Genomic DNA, 18,635 nt, shown 5'->3' on the forward strand with positions numbered 1-18,635 from the left:
GGAAACGGGCGTGACCGGCACCGCGGAGCACACAGATTTTGCCAGAGGCCTGTTGCAGGAGGCTGCTGGGGTTTTACCCTCTCCCTTCCAAAGAAGTCTTGCTGGAACTGATTGATGTAGACGGGGACCCACGTGGAGGAGGCGGGTGGGGCTGCGGAGGGGGCCTCACTAAGAACCCGAGAAGGCGAGCCTCCCACCAGACCTGGGCCCTGGTGACACACAGCTGCTCTTCCGTTTTGGACCTTTGGATGTGACTGCCCTTCACGGAGGCTGCGAGGCTGGGTGATCGGGCCGCTCTGATTGGCTGGGAGACTTAGCTAAGCTCAAGCCGGTGGCAGGAAGGCTCTAAGGCACCCCAATAACCCCCACCTCCTGACGGTCATGTCCTACACAAGCCCCTCCCAGAGGGTGTGGACGAGACCACTTCTAACTAACAGAAGAGGCGCTGACCACCATTCGCAAGACAGCATCACGTTACCTAAGATTCCACCCTGCTGGCCCACTCCCTCGAGATGCTCTCCCCCTGCCAGCTTGGATGAATTAAGTGGCCGCGTGTAAGGCAGACTGTTGAGCCCAGGGATGTCCATGCCCGAATCTCCAGAACCTGTGAACAGGGTACCTTATATGCCAGTAGGGACTTTGCAGGTGGGACTAAATTAAGGTCCTTGAGATGGGGGTGACCTCGGATTACCCGGGGCCGGTTGGGGACGGGGTCCAGTGCCACCACAAGGGCTGTTATAAGGAGGCAGAAGGAAACTGGACACACAGAGGGGCCATGGCAGAGGCAGAGACTGCAGCGACAGACCACAAGCCCAGGCCGCAGCCCCAGGCTGGGAGGGGCAGGAAGGCCTCTTCCCTGGAGCCTCCCTCCCCAGCACGCGGTCAGCGAAGCACTGGGCCTCAGCCTGCAACGTAGGGACTGAACTCTGCCCACAGCCTGCAGGCAGAAGAGAAGGTGGCCCAGCTGCACCACTGACCCAGAGAAACCGAGAAGTGACCGAGGTATTGTTTTAAGCCACTGAGTCTGGGATGCTCTGTTTTCCAGTAACAGACAACGGGTTCCAAAACTTCAGTAGGGTTTGACCCGACGCAGGCGGGTGCATCAGACAGCGAATGGGCCTCCTGGAGTCAAAGAGGTAATGCGCTCCCCACCCGGGCCTGTGGACTCCAAATACAATCTCTCCTCTGAAGACGCCTGGCGCACAGCAGGTGTTTGATAAATGTGACTCCTGTGACAGAGCCGTGGCTCGTTTATGTCCCCGTCAGTAGCAATGTTAACTTTAAAACACTTTTTGAGTAGTTGAGTAGTTTCTTAAAGCCCTATGAATGAGTAAAATGTTTATAATCAAGGTTAAGGACCAGTTCCTAAGTTATATGGCCATAAAACAGGAATGAAGTTTTGATAAAGTGACACACACGGACAGACCGAGAGCACGACACTCAGTGAGAGAAGCAGACACAGAAGGACACAGTGTGTGAGTCCATGGATGTGAAACGTCCAGAACAGGCCAGTCCTCAGACACAGAGAGGGGGTTCCTGGTTGTCAAGGGTAGGGGAGGGGGTGGAGGTCACTAAAAATGGGGATGGCTTCTCTTTGGGTTGACAGAATATTCTAAGATTAAAGGGCGGTGATAGTAGTACAACATAGTGAATGTGCTAAAACCCACAGAAGTGGGTATTTTTAAATGGCAAATTTTATGTTACTGAATTATATCTTGATTTTTTAAAATGAACCATTTTGCTAAGCAGGTAGCTGGAGCTATGTAAATGCCAGGTCACGGCATTAACTCAGTGGCTCTCAAGAATTCTCTGCATAGAAGTCATCGAGATTCTGGGGAAACACCTGGGGAGCCCAAGGCCAGCGGGACCGCCTCCCGCACGCCCTCCAGCAGGGCCCACGCCAGGCAGCTGGGGTGGCGAGGGGGCTGAGGACTGTGGCAGCTCTCACCCCCCACCCCTCAGCAGCACCAGGGATGGACCCTTCCTCCTCCCTGAACTTCCCTCTGTCCCTACTGGCCCCCATCCAAGAAGCAAAGAACAAGTCAAAGTAACCTCTGCAGGGTGGCAGCTCAAGGTCACCGGAGGCTGGAAGGACCACCATCAGTCCCCTGGAAGCCCCAGCCAGAGCAGGGGGCATTTCTAGCTTTCTGCTCGAAGGACCTAAAGTGCTTCCACAGCCCAATGGCCAGCTGGGAGCCGGGTACAGCCCCGGCGCCCCTCTACCTACCCCATGCGTTCCAGAAGCTGGACAAGGCAGGGAGCGTCTCCTCTGGAGCCCCTGGAGGGACTCCGCCCCGGGAGACCTGTGTCTGACTTCTGGCCTCCAGAACAGACATGATGCATGTGGTTAAAAGCCACTGAATTTGTGGGGACGTTTCAGTGGCAACAGGAATTCACACAGGACCTGGCTCAGCGGTTCCAGGGTGACCCACTCAGGGTCCAGGCCGGGGGTCCTGGATGCTCAGAAGCAGGGAGGGTGGTGACGGTTGGAGAGGTCAGCACAGAGATGAGCAGAGGTCATGATGTCTATTTATTCCCCACACATTATGCTTGCCACCACGGCTAGCACTCAGGAGTTGGGACACATCACCAGACAAGCGCCTGACTGCGGGTGGCCCACCTCCGTATTGGTTCCTACAACACACATGGCACTGCAACTACCTCTCCGACCGCTGACACCCCCGGAAGCCGCCAAGGATCCAGCCAACCTCTCCTCCCAACCCGGCCAGGGCCACTGGGACACCCACACGGCCGCCGGCCCTGGGTCGCTCTCCTGAGAAGCAACTCTGGTGGCCGCCTCGCAACCTCAGGCCAAGACAGGTGGCACAGAGGCCCCATGGCCCCACCCTAACCAGGCGGAGAGCCCGCTGGGCAGGCGGACACCTGCGGGCAGAGGGCAGTGGCTGGGACACAGACAGGCGGGGACAGGCTCGGGGGCTGGGCCAAGGTCATGAGAACACCACATGGTCCAGTGGTCCTGAGCCCTGGGAAAGAGGATGGAGATCAGACAGGCGGCCGTCAAAATGCTTGATTGGAAGAAAAGTCCCAGAAACGGGTCCTGCGCACCCAGGACGTGGGCTCCCACCGGGCGCGAGGCGATGGAACCATCTTCTAGGAACCCACGACTGGAGTCCCTCCTGCGAGAGCCGGGCCCAGGGCCGGGCGAGGCTGGCAGTGAGCTTGTCCGAGCAGAGGCAGCGGGGGCAGCCAAGGTCCACTCAGAAAGCAGCTTCCCGTGGGCTGGGAGGCCCCTGAGGATGGACCGAGGGGGCGGGGGCTGCAGAAGGGGCTTCAAGGACACAGCATCCCCCGTGCACCGCTGCTCGGAGGGCCTGCCCCCCACCCCGGAATAGTCTAGAAAACAGTGACTGGGTTTTGGCAGGGGGGCGCTGGGAGGGAGATGGGTGCTGGTCTCTGCACTCACAGCTTGCTGGCTCTGTTTCGAGAAGGGTCTGGGGGCCGTGAGAGAGTACAAAAAGGGAGGGAAGGGTGGAGGCAAAAAAAAAAAAAAAATCCGTCTTAACATGCAGGTCGAATTTCTTTCTCTCTCGGGCAGTCCAACGGGAGAAGACGGCTTCCAGGCGGCGGCAGACACGGTGGAAGGACCCGATGTGCAGGGATGGCTGGAGGGAGGACACGGGGATGGCGGTCAGGAGATGGAGGAGGCCGCGCGGACGGGGACACAGCCACCGTCACAGGTGCTTCTGGAGGCCAGGTGCAGGAGTGTTGAGGAGGGTTCTCTGGGGACGTGGTTACAGCTGATAAACACAAAACTGACCTCAGATGCCTGTTGGTTTGTTTTTTCAAAAGAGCATTTAGGGAGGAGGGTATAACTCAGTGGCAGAGCTCGCGCTTAGCACGCACGAAGTCCTGGGTCCCATCCCCAGTGCGCCCATTAATAAACTAACAGACAAACCTGATGACTTCCACTCAAAAAAAGTCAAAAATAAATGAATAAATAAAAAAGCATTAAGAAGACGAAGGAAAAGTACACAAAACATTAACATGTGTTGCTGTGAGTACAAAGATTAAAGTTGGTTTTGGCTACTCTTTTATGTTTTTGCCCTTTAAAAATTTTTTAATAAAAACCATGGTTAGATGTGTGAGGACAGATGACGACAGATAAAGAGGCTCCGTCAAAGCAGCGACAGCACCGCGTGGACAGGAGCACCGCCTGCACCCGCGACGGAGGTCACGGCCCCAGGCACTAACCAAGCCAGCCAAAGCCACCGGGGACTCTTCTGGGACACCCGGGTGTATTTTTAAGCAACCGTGTAACATCTGCTCACAGCAAAAACACCCCCAGCCAACCAAGCAACCAAGCAAACAGACGATCACAAAGCCCAGGCAGGACACCCAGCGTCAGCGAGAGGCGGGCGCCTCCCGCTCGAGCCCGGGGAGCAACCTGCCACCGGCCTCTCTGCGCGAGCCTCCCTGTGCCCGCCCGATGGGGGCTGTGGGGTCCCACCCTCATCTGTGTGACCCGCCTGAGTGGGAAGAGGGAGGGGGAATCAGGTGGGGACTCCTGGGAAGGAGACGCTGGCCGCGCACGCCCCCTCTAGCCCCGGGACTCAGGTGGGCGGCGCCCCCTCCAGCCCCGGGACTCACGTGGGCGGTCACTCCTGCTGGTCATCATTGCTGGCACTGGGGGTCCGACTCCGGATCTGACTTCGGAGCTGCTCTATCAACTCTGGATTCTGCTGCTGCATCTGCTGAGCAAACTGCTGGCCCCTGTGGGGGTAAGGGGGGTGCTCAGCCCAGGCCAGGGCACCCCCACCCCGGCCGCCTCCCCCACGTGTGCCTGAGGATGCCCGGGGAACACGCGGAGCCGATCCGTCTTCCCTTGGGGCTGAGCTCCACCCCACCTATGAGCCCCACTTGGCAGGTGGACTCACGCCTGGATGAGACTGGCCAGGTCATTCTGCGAGGGGCTGGTGCCGGGAGACCCCAGAGGGTTGTGGCCGCCCGAAATCATGCCGGACATGCTGTAGAGAGAGACTTGGACCCTCGAATGGCACAACCCCCTCCCCCTGGCCCCCCACCCCCACCCTGGGCCCAGCCTGCTCTCTACTGCGGCCCGTCAGTTTCACCAGCTTTCCCAGGAACGTCCTTTTTGGATTAAGGACAGGGATTCTCAACGGCACAACTTTGTCCCCCAGAGACAATGGCCGATGCCTGTGACACAAACGGCCACACATATGGATCCACTTATACAAAACGTCTAGCACAGATAAACCAGCAGAGACAGAGGGGGTCTGTGGTTGTCAGAAGCTGGGGGGCCTGGGGGGTGACTGCTGATGGGAATGGGGCTTCTTTCTGGGGTGATGGATGTTCTGGAACTAGATGGTGACAACAGCTATGTGACACTGTAAACATACTTGACATCACGCAATTGTAAACGTTAAAATGGCTAAAACGGTGAATTGTAGCAATCTTTCACCATAAAAGCAGCTTAACCATAAACCCTGGAGGAGAACGGCTGTCACTTACAGCTGCTGAACTTGGGGGTTGTTCATGAGGTTTGATGCCTGAAGAAAGAACAGACCTGTCACAAAGAGCAAGCTCCCAGAGCATTCTGTCGGCACTGCAAGCACGAGGCCTCCAGCCGAGCGCCCGGGGCCTGCCTGCCCTCCTCCGTGCACTGGGACCCCCCCGCTTTCCCACCCCGATCTGCTGTAAGAGACTCCAGGCACCGCGTCAGCCTTCCCGGACCCGGGACACTCCTGGAGAGTCAGCGTCCAGGTCTGCTCTGTGGATAAACACCATCACCCTGGACGCCTTCCTGCATCAACTCCTTCCCATTGGGATCATCTCCTTGGGGCTCAGGTCAACGTGTGGCTAGGAAGGAAGCCAGGGGGGCGCCCCCAGGCCACAGCTCTGTCCGTAATGGGCCAGAGAGCACCCCTGGCCAGCCTCAGCCCCATCCACCTGCCCTGAGAGCGCCTGGGCATGGCTGGTGCTGGGGGTCGGGTCCTCTCTCCTGTACCGTCTGAGACCCAGTGCCCTGAGAGCCCACAGTGCAGCCCGAGGTCCCACAAGACCACCTAGGGAGGGACGGTCTGTGCGGCGCAAGCTGGGTGCCTGCTCTCCGAGGACATCTTTAAGTCTCTGGCCCCAGGAGGCAGTCCTTCCTCTGCAGGGCACCGTGCCCTCCCTGCGCTGTCCCATCTAAACCCCTGGAAGCAGGCGCATCTATACCACAAGGGGGCCAAGCTGGGGATGGAGTGGGGACGGAGATTTCCCGGGTTACTTTATCTGGCTGGGAGAGGTAGGTTCAGCTTGTCCTCTGAGCTGGGCACTGAGGGTCCAACTGGGGGGCCACCTGACAGCACATGTCTGTGGTTATCTGACTGCAAACGGGGCGGGGGGGTTACCATGCTCATGAAGCTCGGGTTGTTGAGCAGGCCTGCGATGTCAAAGCCGCCGACACCTCCTGTCTGTGGGTGAGAGAAGCCCCAGTGAGTGGGCTCTGGCTCCCAGGAACGGAGCGCTGAGGTCCCCTGTGGGGCAGACTGGGAACCCGGGCAGCCTGGATGATGCTCCAGAGAAAACATGCGGCGCGGGCCACCCAGGAGAGCTCGACTTCCCCATTCCGACGCGCACCTGGGGCGGGGACGGCCCCTCCCGGGGCCAGGGTGGTGGTGGGGCAACCTCTAGGGACTGTCAAAGCCCGCTCAGGGCGACCTCTCACGTGCAGACTGCCCTGCAGAGCCCCCTCCCCCTCCCCCAGGGGCTCCCGCACCCGGCCCGTCCCCTGCCCCGGTCAGCTGGCAGCCCCTGTGCCCCCACCTGGCCCCCCCTCCCCTGGGAAGCACAGCAAAGGCCCCTCCCTCTGCCTCCTGGCTGAGCCCGGGGCTTCCCTATGTGACGTGTGCCCCCACCCGTTTCTTCATCTTTCACGACAGGACAGGGTTAAATGGATGCCAGGCCCCCAAGGCCGGAGACGTTCTTCACACAGTTAAGCCTGGCCTTCCACTCACAGGCCGCAGGAAGCCAGCCTGGCCGCCCACCCCCAGCCCGGCCCCCGGGGGAACTCACAGGACTGGGCGCCTCTCTCAGCCTCAGCTCCGCGACCTTGAGGTTGGACTTGTAGGTCTCGTTGTCGGGGTCCAGCTCCAGGGCCTTCCGGTAGTAGGCCACGGCCTCCGTGTGCTTGTTCAGGCTGGACAGCGCCAGGCTGCGGGGGAGACGGTGGGCGTGGAGGGGGCGCCAGTAGGCCACCTGCCCTCCCTCCCCCCAAACTGCTGGGGGTCACTATCCTCATCCAGTCTGGGCCAGGAGGTGGCGGGCGGGTGGTCAGAACTCCTCCCCAGCTCCTGGCAGAGCTGAACCGCAGGCCTGCCCTCTGACCACACCTGAGTTTATCCTCTGAGAAGCCTCAGGAAGGGCTGCTCGGATCAAGGGGTGGGAACTCACCCCAGATCCCCCAGGAGGGAGGGGGCACTGGAGACATCATAAAACTTCCAACAGTGAGACTGGAGACTGTCCCCACCGGCGACGGTGTCTTGTGTGCCAGGTGGGGGTGCACCCCCAACCCCACAGGGCAGGCCCTCCCCAACCTCGCCCTCTGCCTCATCTGCTCTCTGCGTCCTTCACAATGAGCCGCTAAATGTTCCATGAGCCTACCAGTGGATCGCTGTGCCCAAGGAAGGGGTCATGGGACCCTGATTTATAGCTGGTCCCTCAGCTCAGGGAACAGCCCGGACTTGTCACTGCTGTGTGAGGCGGGGCGGAGTCCTTACCCTGTGGGGTCTGCATGACTCCAGGCAGAGAGTGTCAGAACTGGACTGCCCTGGGGACAGGAGGGGCAGGGCGGCCGGCACTCACCCCATCCGGCCGTAGGCTTTGCTGTAGGACGGGTCTATGCAGATGGCCCGCTCGCAGTCCTGCACCGCCCCAGCGTAGTTGCCCAGTTTGCTGTAGGCCGCGGCTCTGCAGGAGGCAGGGCAGGGCAGTCGGGGAGCTGGGCCCTCACGGGGGGCAGCCCTGGTCTCCCTTGCTGTCAGACAGACCCGGGCTCTGCTGTGTCTGCAGGGCGCCATTCCGGGCGCGGGGGGGAGGTTCACAGGGGACACAGGGCTGCAAGGGGCAGTGGCCACAGCGCTTGGGGCCCCCGGGGCTTGGAGCCCACGCCCAGCTTATGTAGCCAGGCTCCTCAGTGTTATCTTTCTCATCCGAATTTCCACCTTGTGTCTCTTCCAATCATGGAAGGACAGAAAGGAGTCAGGCAAGAGACACAGGGAGGAGCAGCTGGGCTGGGCGGTCGGAGGGTACAGGGAGCCCTCTGTCCAATCTGTGCCACTTCCCTGTGACTCTAGACTTGTCCCCCAGGAAGCATTTAAAAACAGAGCCCAAAGCACAGAGTGGCTCCCCTTGGGTGGGGGGACAGGCTCGACCGGCCCCCACCTCTCTGATGCCTGGCCACTCCCACGGCTACTCCATCCTCGGCCCTCTTTCCACTCTGAGCCCCCGGCCCTGGCACATCCTTTATGGGCAGGCCAGGCATGACTCTCATGGTCAGTGGTGACACCACCACAGGCACCGTACCCGAATCCTGGGGCACCACCCCGTCCACGCAGACACTTGCTGCCTACCTTTGGCGTCCCTGATGCTCGGCCATACCTCGCTGGCCACCTGGCACGGGCTTGGGATTTGGGACAGTGGCTGGGCTGTCACACACCTTGGAACCAACACCCCTCCCATCTGCCTGGGGATGCGCAGCCCTGCCCGCACCTGTTACAGAAGTAGACGGCGTTGGCGGGGTTCAGCTCGATGGCTTTCCCGTAGAAGTGCACGGCGGCCTCAAAGTTCTCCGCCTTCATCTGCTCGTTCCCTGAAGAGAAAGGGGAGACGTTCCATCAGACCCCGAGGCCTGGGCCGTCACTCCTAGCTCTCCCGGCTTCTACATGAAGGTGTGAGACGTCGAGTGGCAGGATGTGGGCTGGTGGTGCTGGCGTGAGGAGGAGGGTGAGGTTTGCGTCCAGCGCGGGCCCGGCCTGACCCTCACTGTGTCACTGCTCTGGCCATGGTATTTGGGAGCCTAAGTCGCAAACACTGTCACTTCCGCTTCTTCCTTCAGAAACAGCCCTGTTTTAACTAATGTAAGTCAAGTACCATGAAACTCACACTACGAAAGTGTACAACTAGGTGGTTTTTAGTACACTCAGAGTTGTCCAACCCTCACCACTATCTAATTCCAGAACATTCCATCAGCCAAAATAAAGCCCTGTCCCCATCAGCATCACCCCCACCCCCCAGCCCCTGACAGCCAGGAGCCCCCTCCCTGTGTCTGTGGACTGGCCTGTTCTGGACGCCTCACATCCGTGGACTCACACGCTGTGTGTCTGCTTCTCTCCCTGAGCGCCGTGCTCTCAGGGCCCGGCCCCGTGGGAGCGGGTGTCAGGGCTGCTCTCCTGCTCACGGCTGAGCGATGTCCCGCGTGTGGAGGGCCGTGATGTGGGCATCGCTCAGCAGCTAAGGGGCTCCAGAGCCCAGGACCAGCTGGCCTCCACCCTCCCACACCATGGACAGGCCAGGTGGGCGAGGTGCCCGGCGGCCTCTTACCTTCGGTTTTGAGGCGCTCCGCCTCGGCCGAGTCCTCCTCCGAAGGGGGGCTTCGCTGCGGGCTCCTTAGGTCCTGCGGCAGCTCCTGGCCCGAGTGAAGGCCAGCTGTTTGAGGGACAGCAGGGAACCACCGCCTCCTCCTTCCAGCCCGGCACTTCTGGCCTCCCCCCCAAGGACAGCCGAGCCCCGAGGGAGAGCGTCTCAGGCCCTCGGGCCCCGCGGTGCCCAGCATCCTGGGAGAGGACGCGGCCTGGCCCGGGCACTCAGGTCCCAGCGCCAGAAACCCCGAGACTCACCCTGCTCGCCACGGCCGCTTCGAAGATTTCCGGCAGAGTCTGAGGGAGTGCAAGGTCGCTGTCCTCCACGGTCACCCCAAAGGCAGTCTCCAGGCACTGGATTGCAACTGCCAGGGGACAAAGGTGTGCTCTTCTGAAACTGACCCCCAGTTTACGGCTTTGGAGGACAGCGCTGCCACTCTCTCTGGAGCGCGTTCGCTGAGGCCTCGGGACGCATCGGGTCCCACCTATCCCCCCTATAGGTCCTGGTTTTGATTCCTGGAGGAACTCGGGACGGACATGCCCCTGGAGCTCTGAGGGCAGAAAGGAGGGAAGACGCTGTCCCCTCCCAGCGGGGCTCAAATGGTGACATCAGGGCTCTCTGTGGGGCCATAAAGCTGTGGCCGCCTGGCTGGGGGCCTCGGGGGCTCAGCGCGGCCTGGAGCGCCTCACGACAGATGAGGTGCCTGGGTCGCTCTGTCTGGCTCTCGGGGAATCTGGCCAGAGCCTGAGGCTGGCCCGCCCTGTCTGCACGACCGGGCGGCTGCATGATGGCTCACAGGATGGCAGGGCCAGACCCTGCAGCCGCCCACCCACCCCAGCGGCTTAGGTCCCCATAGGGCCCACCCCTGCCCCTCTGCTCCACCCCAGGACACCAGGGCTGCCTCCTCTGGGGGTGGGACCCTCTCAGCCCTGGGCCCTGACTCCACAGTCACTCCACCCCCAGGAGAAGCCCCAGCGATGGGTCCTCAGCCCGACCCTGGGCTCCTGTTCACAAAGACCTGTGGGGAGGGGGAGGGGTGGTGAGTGGCACGCTGAGGACCCTCAGCTCAGCTGAGCAAGGCAGAGGCCCTCCCCGCCGGGTGGGGACGAGGTTCCTGGGACAAGGGCACAGAGGACTGGGTGCCTGAGGACCCTGACCCTGGTCAGCCACCCCTGCCGTGCAGCCAGGCACCCAGCGGGCTGGCAGCAGGTCTGGCCCAGGCTCATGAGCCTTTCCCCTTTGACTAGTACAGACACACACGATGGGGGTGGGGTGGAGAACCTTCTGGAATCGCACTTCCACTTAAGTGGAGATAAAGAAGATACCTGTAGGAGGCCCAGGGAGGTGCAGCCCTGCGCGGGGGAGAATCCTGGGCGGGAGCAGGACAGGCTGGTCCCTGAGCCTGCCTGGGGCTCGGTGGCCTCACCTGGGACAAGGATGCAGCTGGCACCTCAGGCTGGTCAGATGTGCCAGCCCATCACTCCCACCCGTGACAGGCCGAGGTGCTCATGAGGGGTGGAAGGGAGATTGGGAGCTGGGGGGGGGGGGGGCTCGCATCCTGGTGGCCTGCACGTACCTTCCAAGCTCTCCTGGGCGTCGGATGAGAGCCCCCCGTGCCGGAGCTGGTCATGCAGGAACCGGATGATGGCGTAGGCCAGGCGCTTCTTATTATCCATTTTGAAATGGAAAGAGATGAGGCCTGGGGTTTCAGGACCTGAGGACGTGGACAAGGGGGTGAGGACGGGACAGCCGCACAGGGGGCCTCTCTGCCCCCGCCCCAGCCCTCCTGCTCCAGGCCCTCCAGGCCCCTCAGGAGCCACTGTAAACTCACTGGCTAATTCACCTGCCTGACAGTGAGGCAGAAACGTTAAGTGTCCACACTTCACAGATGAGAAGCCCAGAGCCCCTCACACTCCCACCTGATTCTAACCCAGGGGTGATGCAGCCCTGGGCCTGGTGGGTGTCCCCCTTCACCAACTGGGCAGGGCTGGAGGGTGGTCCCCAGGCACACGGAGGGCCAGCCACAGCCACACCTGCTGCTTCTCTGTGCCTGGGACACCAAAACGGTCCAACAGTTTCTGAGCCCCGAACACCTGGGGGACAGACACCACCCATGTGGGTCAGACAAGGACCACTGGTGGGCCTGAGCAGACCCCAGGGCCAGAGGGCCCGGCTCCCCTCCCACGAGCTGTAGTGCTAGGCTGGGCAGGACGCTGGTGACGTCTGGGGACAGGTGTGGTCGTGACTGGGGGGCTCCTGGCGTCGCGTGCTTGGGCAGGGATGCTGCTGGGTCGAGGCGTAAACCCTACAGGAGAGTGAGCGCAGGAGCGGGGGGTCCAACCCCGGAGGGCTGGCCCGGTGCCCTCCCCAGGACCACCTCCCCCTCTGGGAGGGTGCCGCACGCTTGTCCGAGGCCGAGCAGGACCGGGGCGGCTGGGACCTGTGGTGTGAAGCCTCTCGGTCCCCGTAAAATGCCCTGTGGGATGAGCAGCCTGTGTGTCCAGGAGATCGAGGGGTGGCCTCCTGGGCGAGTTATCACTGACCGGTTGTCCACTGGCAGCAGTGAAATCAAACCGGGAGGAACAAGGCCTAACCCCCCGGGCTCTGCACGCTGGCCGACAGCAGACGGGGCGATGCCAGCCCTCAGCACTTCCGAGTCCCGGGCGGGTGCAGTCAAGACGCGACGCCAGCCATGCTCAGGGCGCTTTGTTTCTGCTTCGTGAAAAACTACATCCGTAGACAGCTGCTGCTCGCAAAAGGGCAAGAAGCAGACACAAAGGGCCACGTGGCATGCGATCCCATTTATGCGAAACGTCCAAGAGGCAAGCCCACAGACAGCGGGGTTTGCGGTTGCCAGGGGCTGGGGGAGGGGATGGGGTTTTTCTGGGGGTCATGGAATGTTCTGGACTTAGTGGTGATGGTTGCACAGCATTGCGAATATACTAAAACCTACTGAATTTGATTGTACGTGAATCACATCTCAAATTTTAGAACGGAAGCCTGTCAGGCAGCTGTGTTTTGGACAGCTGGACAGGGAGTTCTGCCACCCCCGGGAAGCTCTCTGGGGACGGTCATGAGCTTCCTCCCCCATTTCTGGATACAATGAGCCTTTACCAAGCAAGGGCCTTTGGCCCAAGAGCGTCCCTGGAACTGGGAGGTCTGAGATCAGGACGTGACAGAGCCCAGAGGACAAACAGCCAGTCCCAGATCCCGAGGACCTCAGGGCCGACACAGAGAGGCCCATGGAGATAGAGCGCCACAACCTGCTAGTTTTGAAGACAGTGAGGCCCCAAAAGGCCAGGAGTCTCCCCAGCTGAACCAGCTGGCCAACGCCCAAAATGTCAACGTTCTTGTGTTTAACGGATATTTAAAATATAAACAGATAATTGTTGCCACAGATAGCATCACTCACAACAGCCGAAAGGTGGACACAACCCAACGTCCACGGATGGATGATGGACAAACACATGTGGTCCCTCCACACGGTGGACCATCACTCAGCCTTAAAAAGGAAGGAGATTCTGACACCTGCTACAAGACAAATGGACCTGGGGACATGAGTGATGCTCAGTGAGAGAAGCAGACACAGAAGGGCAGATACGGTCTGATTCCACTCACAGGAGATCCCTGAAGGAGTCACATCCAGAGACAGGAAATAGACAGTGGGGCTGAGGCTGGGAAGTGGGTGTTTCATGGGGACAGAGCTGCAGTTTGGGAAGATGAGAAAGTCCTGGAGACGGTGGTGGGGATGGCGGCACAACAGTGTGAGTGTGCTTAACGCCGCTGAGCTGTGCTCTCACAAGTGGTTACGATGGTGAACTATACCACACCTATTTTACTGTAATTAATGGTTCCTTCTGTGGGGGACTGTGCACTGTAGGGTGTTTAACAGCATCTCTGGCTTTTGATGTCCTCTGGGAGCGGGGGATGGGGTGAGGGTGGGGGGCAGAACCACTCGGGGTGACACCCCCCCCAGGGTTAGGAGTTTCCACTGACACCAGGAGACTGTTCCACACTCATCTAACCTACTGCGGTCCCAGAGTGCCACACATACTTAAGTACACACCTGAGTGGGAGAGGGAGGAGGTGACTCAGACACTGGGGGTCACCCTGGTTTACAACATCTGATCTTGGGGTAGTTTATCCTGGTGTGTAGTGTGAGCAGGGATCAAACTCGATTTTTTCCCAAATGATGAATGCAGGGCCTGCCCCCTCAGCACCACTGACACCGGAGGCGGGGTCACTCTCTGTGCTGGGGGGTAGCCTGGGCACCGTGGGGTATGGAACAGCATCTCCGGCCCCCTCTTCCATTGGTGACAACCACAAAGGTCTCCAGACATCCCCAAGTCACCCCTAGTTGAAAGTCACCGATCAACGCTGCATGGGAAAAACAAAGGTCACCACAGGTCGGGTTTTCTGTCCACATGACTTTGCCGCAAACTTTCAGCAAATCTTGTGGGTTTCAGAACTGCAGGTCAGGGACCGTGGGTCCACGACAAGGACCCAGCACCTGCACAAAATCGCTGGAGGCCCTTCATCCCCGGCCTGCCTGCTCCTCACTTTGCCGGCCCAGCCTGATGCGAGGATCTGCTTTTCCCCAATGGCCACTGGGCGCTGGGGTCTTAGGAACAATCCTGACTTGTCAGGCTTTGGCTGCTGGACAGAACCCTTGGAGGGCCCACGCTCCCCGCGAACAGCGAGGGCTCTGTGAGGCTCAGACCCGAGGTGCGGGTCTGCAGGCGCAAGCCCGGCCAGGGACAAACGCCGGCCGCAGGGCCCCGTACCAGTGCCTCCCGTGCCTGTGGGACCCCTGCCGGCTCTCAGCCCACCTTTCATCATCTCATTAAAACCTCCCAACCGCGATCCCTTTTACTTCCCTGCGCACAACCGACCATTCAAAGGAAAAACAGCAGGTCTCACCACCATGAGTGACCCGGCCTCCAGGTAGGAGCACCCTTGCTCTGAAGGGCTCCCACCCCTGCGGGGTGCCCCACCCAGCCCCCACCCCAATTCCAGCTCTCCTCACAAGCACGCAGGTGTGCAAGCTAGTCCTCTCTCCCCTTCCAGGATACCGCAGGTCTCGGAGAAACACTGCCCCAAGAGCAAGAACTCGGGCTTCAGCCCGCTCCCCATAGCGCAGCCGTGCTTCCTTCTCAGATGCTGGCAGGCCGTCACCCCCACAGACCCTGGGCACACGAGGCCCCTCCCAAACCTGCTGGTTCCGCTCAACACAACTGCTCCCACCATCTGGGAAACACCTCCTCCTCCTCAGCAGCAAGCTGGAAGGTTATCTACCCAGATGGTGGGAGGCCTCTTTTTTGGGGGGGCAATTAGGCTATTTATTTATTTGTTGTTTTTAATGTCAATACTGGGGTTTGAACTCACAACCTCATGCATGCTAAGCACGCATTCCACTACTGAGCTATATCCTCCTCCCAAGGACGGCCTCTTCTTCCAGCAAAGCCCACGTCCCAGTCTTGCTTCTGGTTCGGCCTCTCCTACAAGGCTTCCCAACTCTCTCCTGGCCTGCTCACCCCTGCCCCCCACCCCCGGACCATGAGATGTTGGACAGATCTCCTCCTGCTAGGACCCCAGCACTCAGCGGTCCCTATGCATTCAGGAAAACCTTGGGTCCTGGTCGAGTTCAAAGCCACATGACCGAGTTCCTGGGGGGGGGGGCATTTCGCTTGGGTCTCAGTTTTCTCTTTAGCAGAGGAGATAACAAACCTTGTGACTTGCCTACCTCCCCACTGTCCCCTGTATGCTATCCCCCTCACTAAGCAGGGGCCGCTGGGACCAGCGTGGGGTCTCAACCAAAAAAAAAAAAGTGCAGAAACAAGTAAGACTACAGCTTTCAATCCCAGGCAGAGCTTAACCTCACTTAGAGCCACTCGCCCTTCCAGGAAGACTGAACTATAAACCTCAGGAAATCCTCAGAGTGCCCAGGACTCTCCAGGCCCTGAGCTGAGTGTTAGACACACAACAGCTTATTTCACGGGTCAGCAAACATTTTCTGGAAAGGACCAGAGGGAGGACATACAGCTTCCCAGGCCACAGGTGACATGTATGGGATTGGGTGGTCTGTGTTCCCACGCAACCTCACTCACAGAAACAGGCTGCAGTGGGATTTGGCCCCCGGGGTTACAGTCCCATTCTACAGAACAAGAAACTGAGACTCAAAGAGTTGGGGGGCACCACTCCAGGCCAGCCGGCGAAGATGCAAATCAGTAGCCTTGAACCTGCAGCTGATTCCAGAGCCTCAACTCCAAAGTGCCCTTTACTCTCACCCCACAGAAGTAGGCAACCACACAAAACTTGGCACTTGATTTCCTGTCAGTTCACACGCCCCGCCCCCTGTGGAGCCCATGGGTGAAGAATCACTAGGCCAGGGTAGGACTGAACTTGGGCACTATGAACGTTTGGGGCTGGACCGTTCTCTGTGGGGGCATCTTGGGCATTGTGGGGTGTGGAGCAGCCTCCTTGCCCTACCCACTGGATGCCAGGAGCCCCTCAGCTGTGACAGCCACAGATGTCCCCAGACATGGCCCAGTGTCCCCTGAGAGGACAATTCACAGGTCTAGGGAGAGGAAAAGCAGACAAAAAAAATAATCAGAGAGAAACAAAAGAACATGGGGATACCACTCAGCAGGGATGCAGTGTGGGCACGTGTTTCCTGGCCCCTAATAATAAAAAAACTAGCTGTTCTTCAGGAAGCTCTAGAAAAGTAGCAGGAAGTGATTAGAGAATGTTCCCCATGTATTTAACCTCACAAGGACCCTAAGAGGCATACACTGCTACAGTCCCGATTGTAGGACGAAAGGGGAGCAGGAAAGAGGGAGCGACTTGTCCAAGCTTACAGAGTAAGCGACTTGTCCAAGCTTACAGAGTAAGCCTGTCAGAGGCGGAGGAGCGGCCCTTAACCCGACTTCTCCCATCTCGAGCACAAGACGCAGAAGACCCTCCGTGTGAATTCAGACTAACCACTGCTGACCCCTTTGAGCCCCGACTTGGCGCTGGGGGCCCTGTGGCTTTAATCCTCCCGGGAAGCCCCCCAGCCCAGGCAGGGACTGTGACGACGCCCGTTTTACAGAACGGGGGCAACTGAAGCTCCGAGAAGCCGAGAGGCGGGCCAAGGTCACCCAGGTGGGGAGTGGCGGCGATGGGACAAGAGCCCCGACTTGAACCCCACGAATTGGGGCCCCCAATTCAAAAGGACCGTGTTTCCGGGAAGCAGCCCTCATCCAGCGAGCGCTCACGACGTGCGGGGCACTTTACCTCCCGCGGTCCACATACAGGCCTGCGAACACGCATTCCTCGGGCCTGGGGTCCGCGCGAGGGAGACCTGGGGCCGGCAAGGGCCTGCCAGACGCCGCCCGGCCTCAGTTTCCCCCCGCGCCGCCCACTCACTGCACCCTGCGGATCGCAGCCACTCTGGCCCCAGACCGACGTCCTCTTACAGGCCCTGGAACCCCCGGACTCCCGAAGCGCGGGCCTCAGGCCTGTGCGGCTCAGCGCCGAGCCCCTCACTCACCTCTCAGGCAGCCGAACCCCGACCCACCGACGGCCGCGCCTGCGCACCGCGGCGCCGCCCGGCCCCGCCCCCCCCCCACCGCGACGCCTGCGCGGAAGGAGAAAGCGCCCGCCGGCGCTCATTCTGCGCAAGCGTGCCAATTATCAAGGCAGGAGTGAAAGGAAGTGACGCAATTTAGAAGCCGGGCCGAATTGGTCGTTGAGGCAACTGACCTCTGCGACCGAACGGAGGCCGGAAATCAGGACTGACTCGTCCTCTACAGCCGGGATGGAGTGGTGCATGGTGGGACGGTGGTGGACTCTGGCTGGTTGGCAGAGCCCGCCACGTGGTGCAGCTGCGTTTGGGTCTCTGGCGCCCAGAGCATCACAGGCGCTCTTTAAATGGGAGCGACTGTTACCCAGTCACCGTCTTTGTTCATTTATTCATCCACCCATCCACCCACAAGTGCATTCTTTCATTCATTCAATCCATAAGAGTAGAGCAATACAGAGATATTTATTTACAACAGGTGCCTAACAATCAAATATTGCACACCAACTATAAAGACCAGAAAAATGCTTGCTTTCATTATCTTTTATTGGGGTGGACAAACTATAAACTAGTAAGCTAGTACATAAATGAACAAATTTTACTTAATGACAAGCGCTATGAAGAAAAAATGGGGTATTGTGATTGGGGAGGTAAGTTGGCTGGGATAGTTAGGGAAGGCCTCTTTGTCATGTGTGGATTTGGAGAAGGGGGCGGGCTGCGGGGCGGGGGTGGGGGGCAGGAAGAGCTCCAGGTACAGGAAACAGCGAAAATGAAAACTAACGTAGAATAAAGGTTGAAGTCCTAAAGAGAGAAAAAATCAAGGGCGGGTAATGAGAAATTCCCTATTTAATGACCGCCATTAGCATTAAAGTTGCCAGAAGTGTTCTCCCAATTCATTTTTATCCTACTTAAAACGCAAGCACGTGTAACATGCTTGGTTATTTTCATTTGTTTTGCAGAAACAAAGGAGGTGGGTTTGGGGGCCAGTTTAATTCTTGTTTTTTTTTTCCTGCGTACCTTAGACGGTTCAAGATTTTGTTCTAACCGACAACACTAGATATAGGTCAGGCAGTTGCGCTGTTCCAAAACACCTGTTGTTTGAGGTCCTGGCTTCGTTCACTGAAGCTTTCTCGATATACTTACTTGCTTACATTTGTGACTTTAAAGAAGTGTATGTTTAATTTAATTGATTAACTGAATTTAGCTGACAAATGTGGCTCACTTTCTCTGTTCATCAGATGCTAAGAACCTGGGCAGGATGCTGGGAATGAGATGAGCGCCTGAGATGTGGTAAGCGATCACTAAAGGAGGACCTTAGATGAGGGAGAAAACTCGCAAAACTAGCCAAATACACAATTGAGGTAGAAAGGAGGCAAGTACAAATTAATACAAGAGCTAGAAGCCTAAGGCGAAATACTGTTTGAAAGAACCACATGGAGGATCCGAGGCGCCAGCTGCGTGTAGGTTTCCA

The 18,635-nt window shown here is 59.0% G+C and overlaps 1 protein-coding gene across 4 annotated transcripts; it reads right to left on the bottom strand.

Moving 5' to 3' along the window:
- Positions 1-2,517: 2,517 nt before the first annotated feature.
- On the bottom strand, positions 2,518-17,205 carry SGTA (small glutamine rich tetratricopeptide repeat co-chaperone alpha). 4 transcript variants are annotated; one of them, XM_064479682.1, is made up of 12 exons: positions 17,135-17,205; positions 11,180-11,317; positions 9,861-9,967; positions 9,565-9,649; positions 8,734-8,833; positions 7,828-7,932; positions 7,039-7,177; positions 6,375-6,437; positions 5,491-5,528; positions 4,896-4,985; positions 4,609-4,731; positions 2,518-3,623 (listed from the first exon to the last, which is right to left on the bottom strand). In XM_064479682.1, the coding sequence occupies exons 2-11, from the start codon at positions 11,277-11,279 to the stop codon at positions 4,617-4,619; spliced, it is 942 nt and encodes a 313-aa protein (XP_064335752.1). In that variant the 5' UTR covers positions 11,280-11,317; positions 17,135-17,205; the 3' UTR covers positions 2,518-3,623; positions 4,609-4,616. The 4 variants fall into 4 exon arrangements, with proteins under 4 accessions (XP_064335752.1, XP_031292737.1, XP_064335751.1 ...); XM_031436877.2 differs by having other exon boundaries at positions 2,518-3,758; XM_064479681.1 differs by lacking the exon at positions 17,135-17,205 and adding an exon at positions 12,147-12,349 and having other exon boundaries at positions 2,518-3,758.
- Positions 17,206-18,635: the final 1,430 nt, after the last annotated feature.

Source organism: Camelus dromedarius, chromosome 27 (assembly GCF_036321535.1).
Source record: "Camelus dromedarius isolate mCamDro1 chromosome 27, mCamDro1.pat, whole genome shotgun sequence".
NCBI lineage: Eukaryota > Metazoa > Chordata > Mammalia > Artiodactyla > Camelidae > Camelus > Camelus dromedarius.

Bases quoted from the DNA above. Each gene is read 5' to 3' on its own strand.
- SGTA (XM_064479682.1), bottom strand. From the start codon at position 11,279: ATGGATAATAAGAAGCGCCTGGCCTACGCCATCATCCGGTTCCTGCAT. The intron at 9,650-9,860 runs GTGAGTCTCGGG...CACTCGGGCCAG, and splicing joins AAGCGGCCGTGGCGAGCAGG to GAGCTGCCGCAGGACCTAAG. The intron at 5,529-6,374 runs GTAACCCCCCCG...TTCTTTCTTCAG, and splicing joins ACCCGAGCTTCATGAGCATG to GCATCAAACCTCATGAACAA.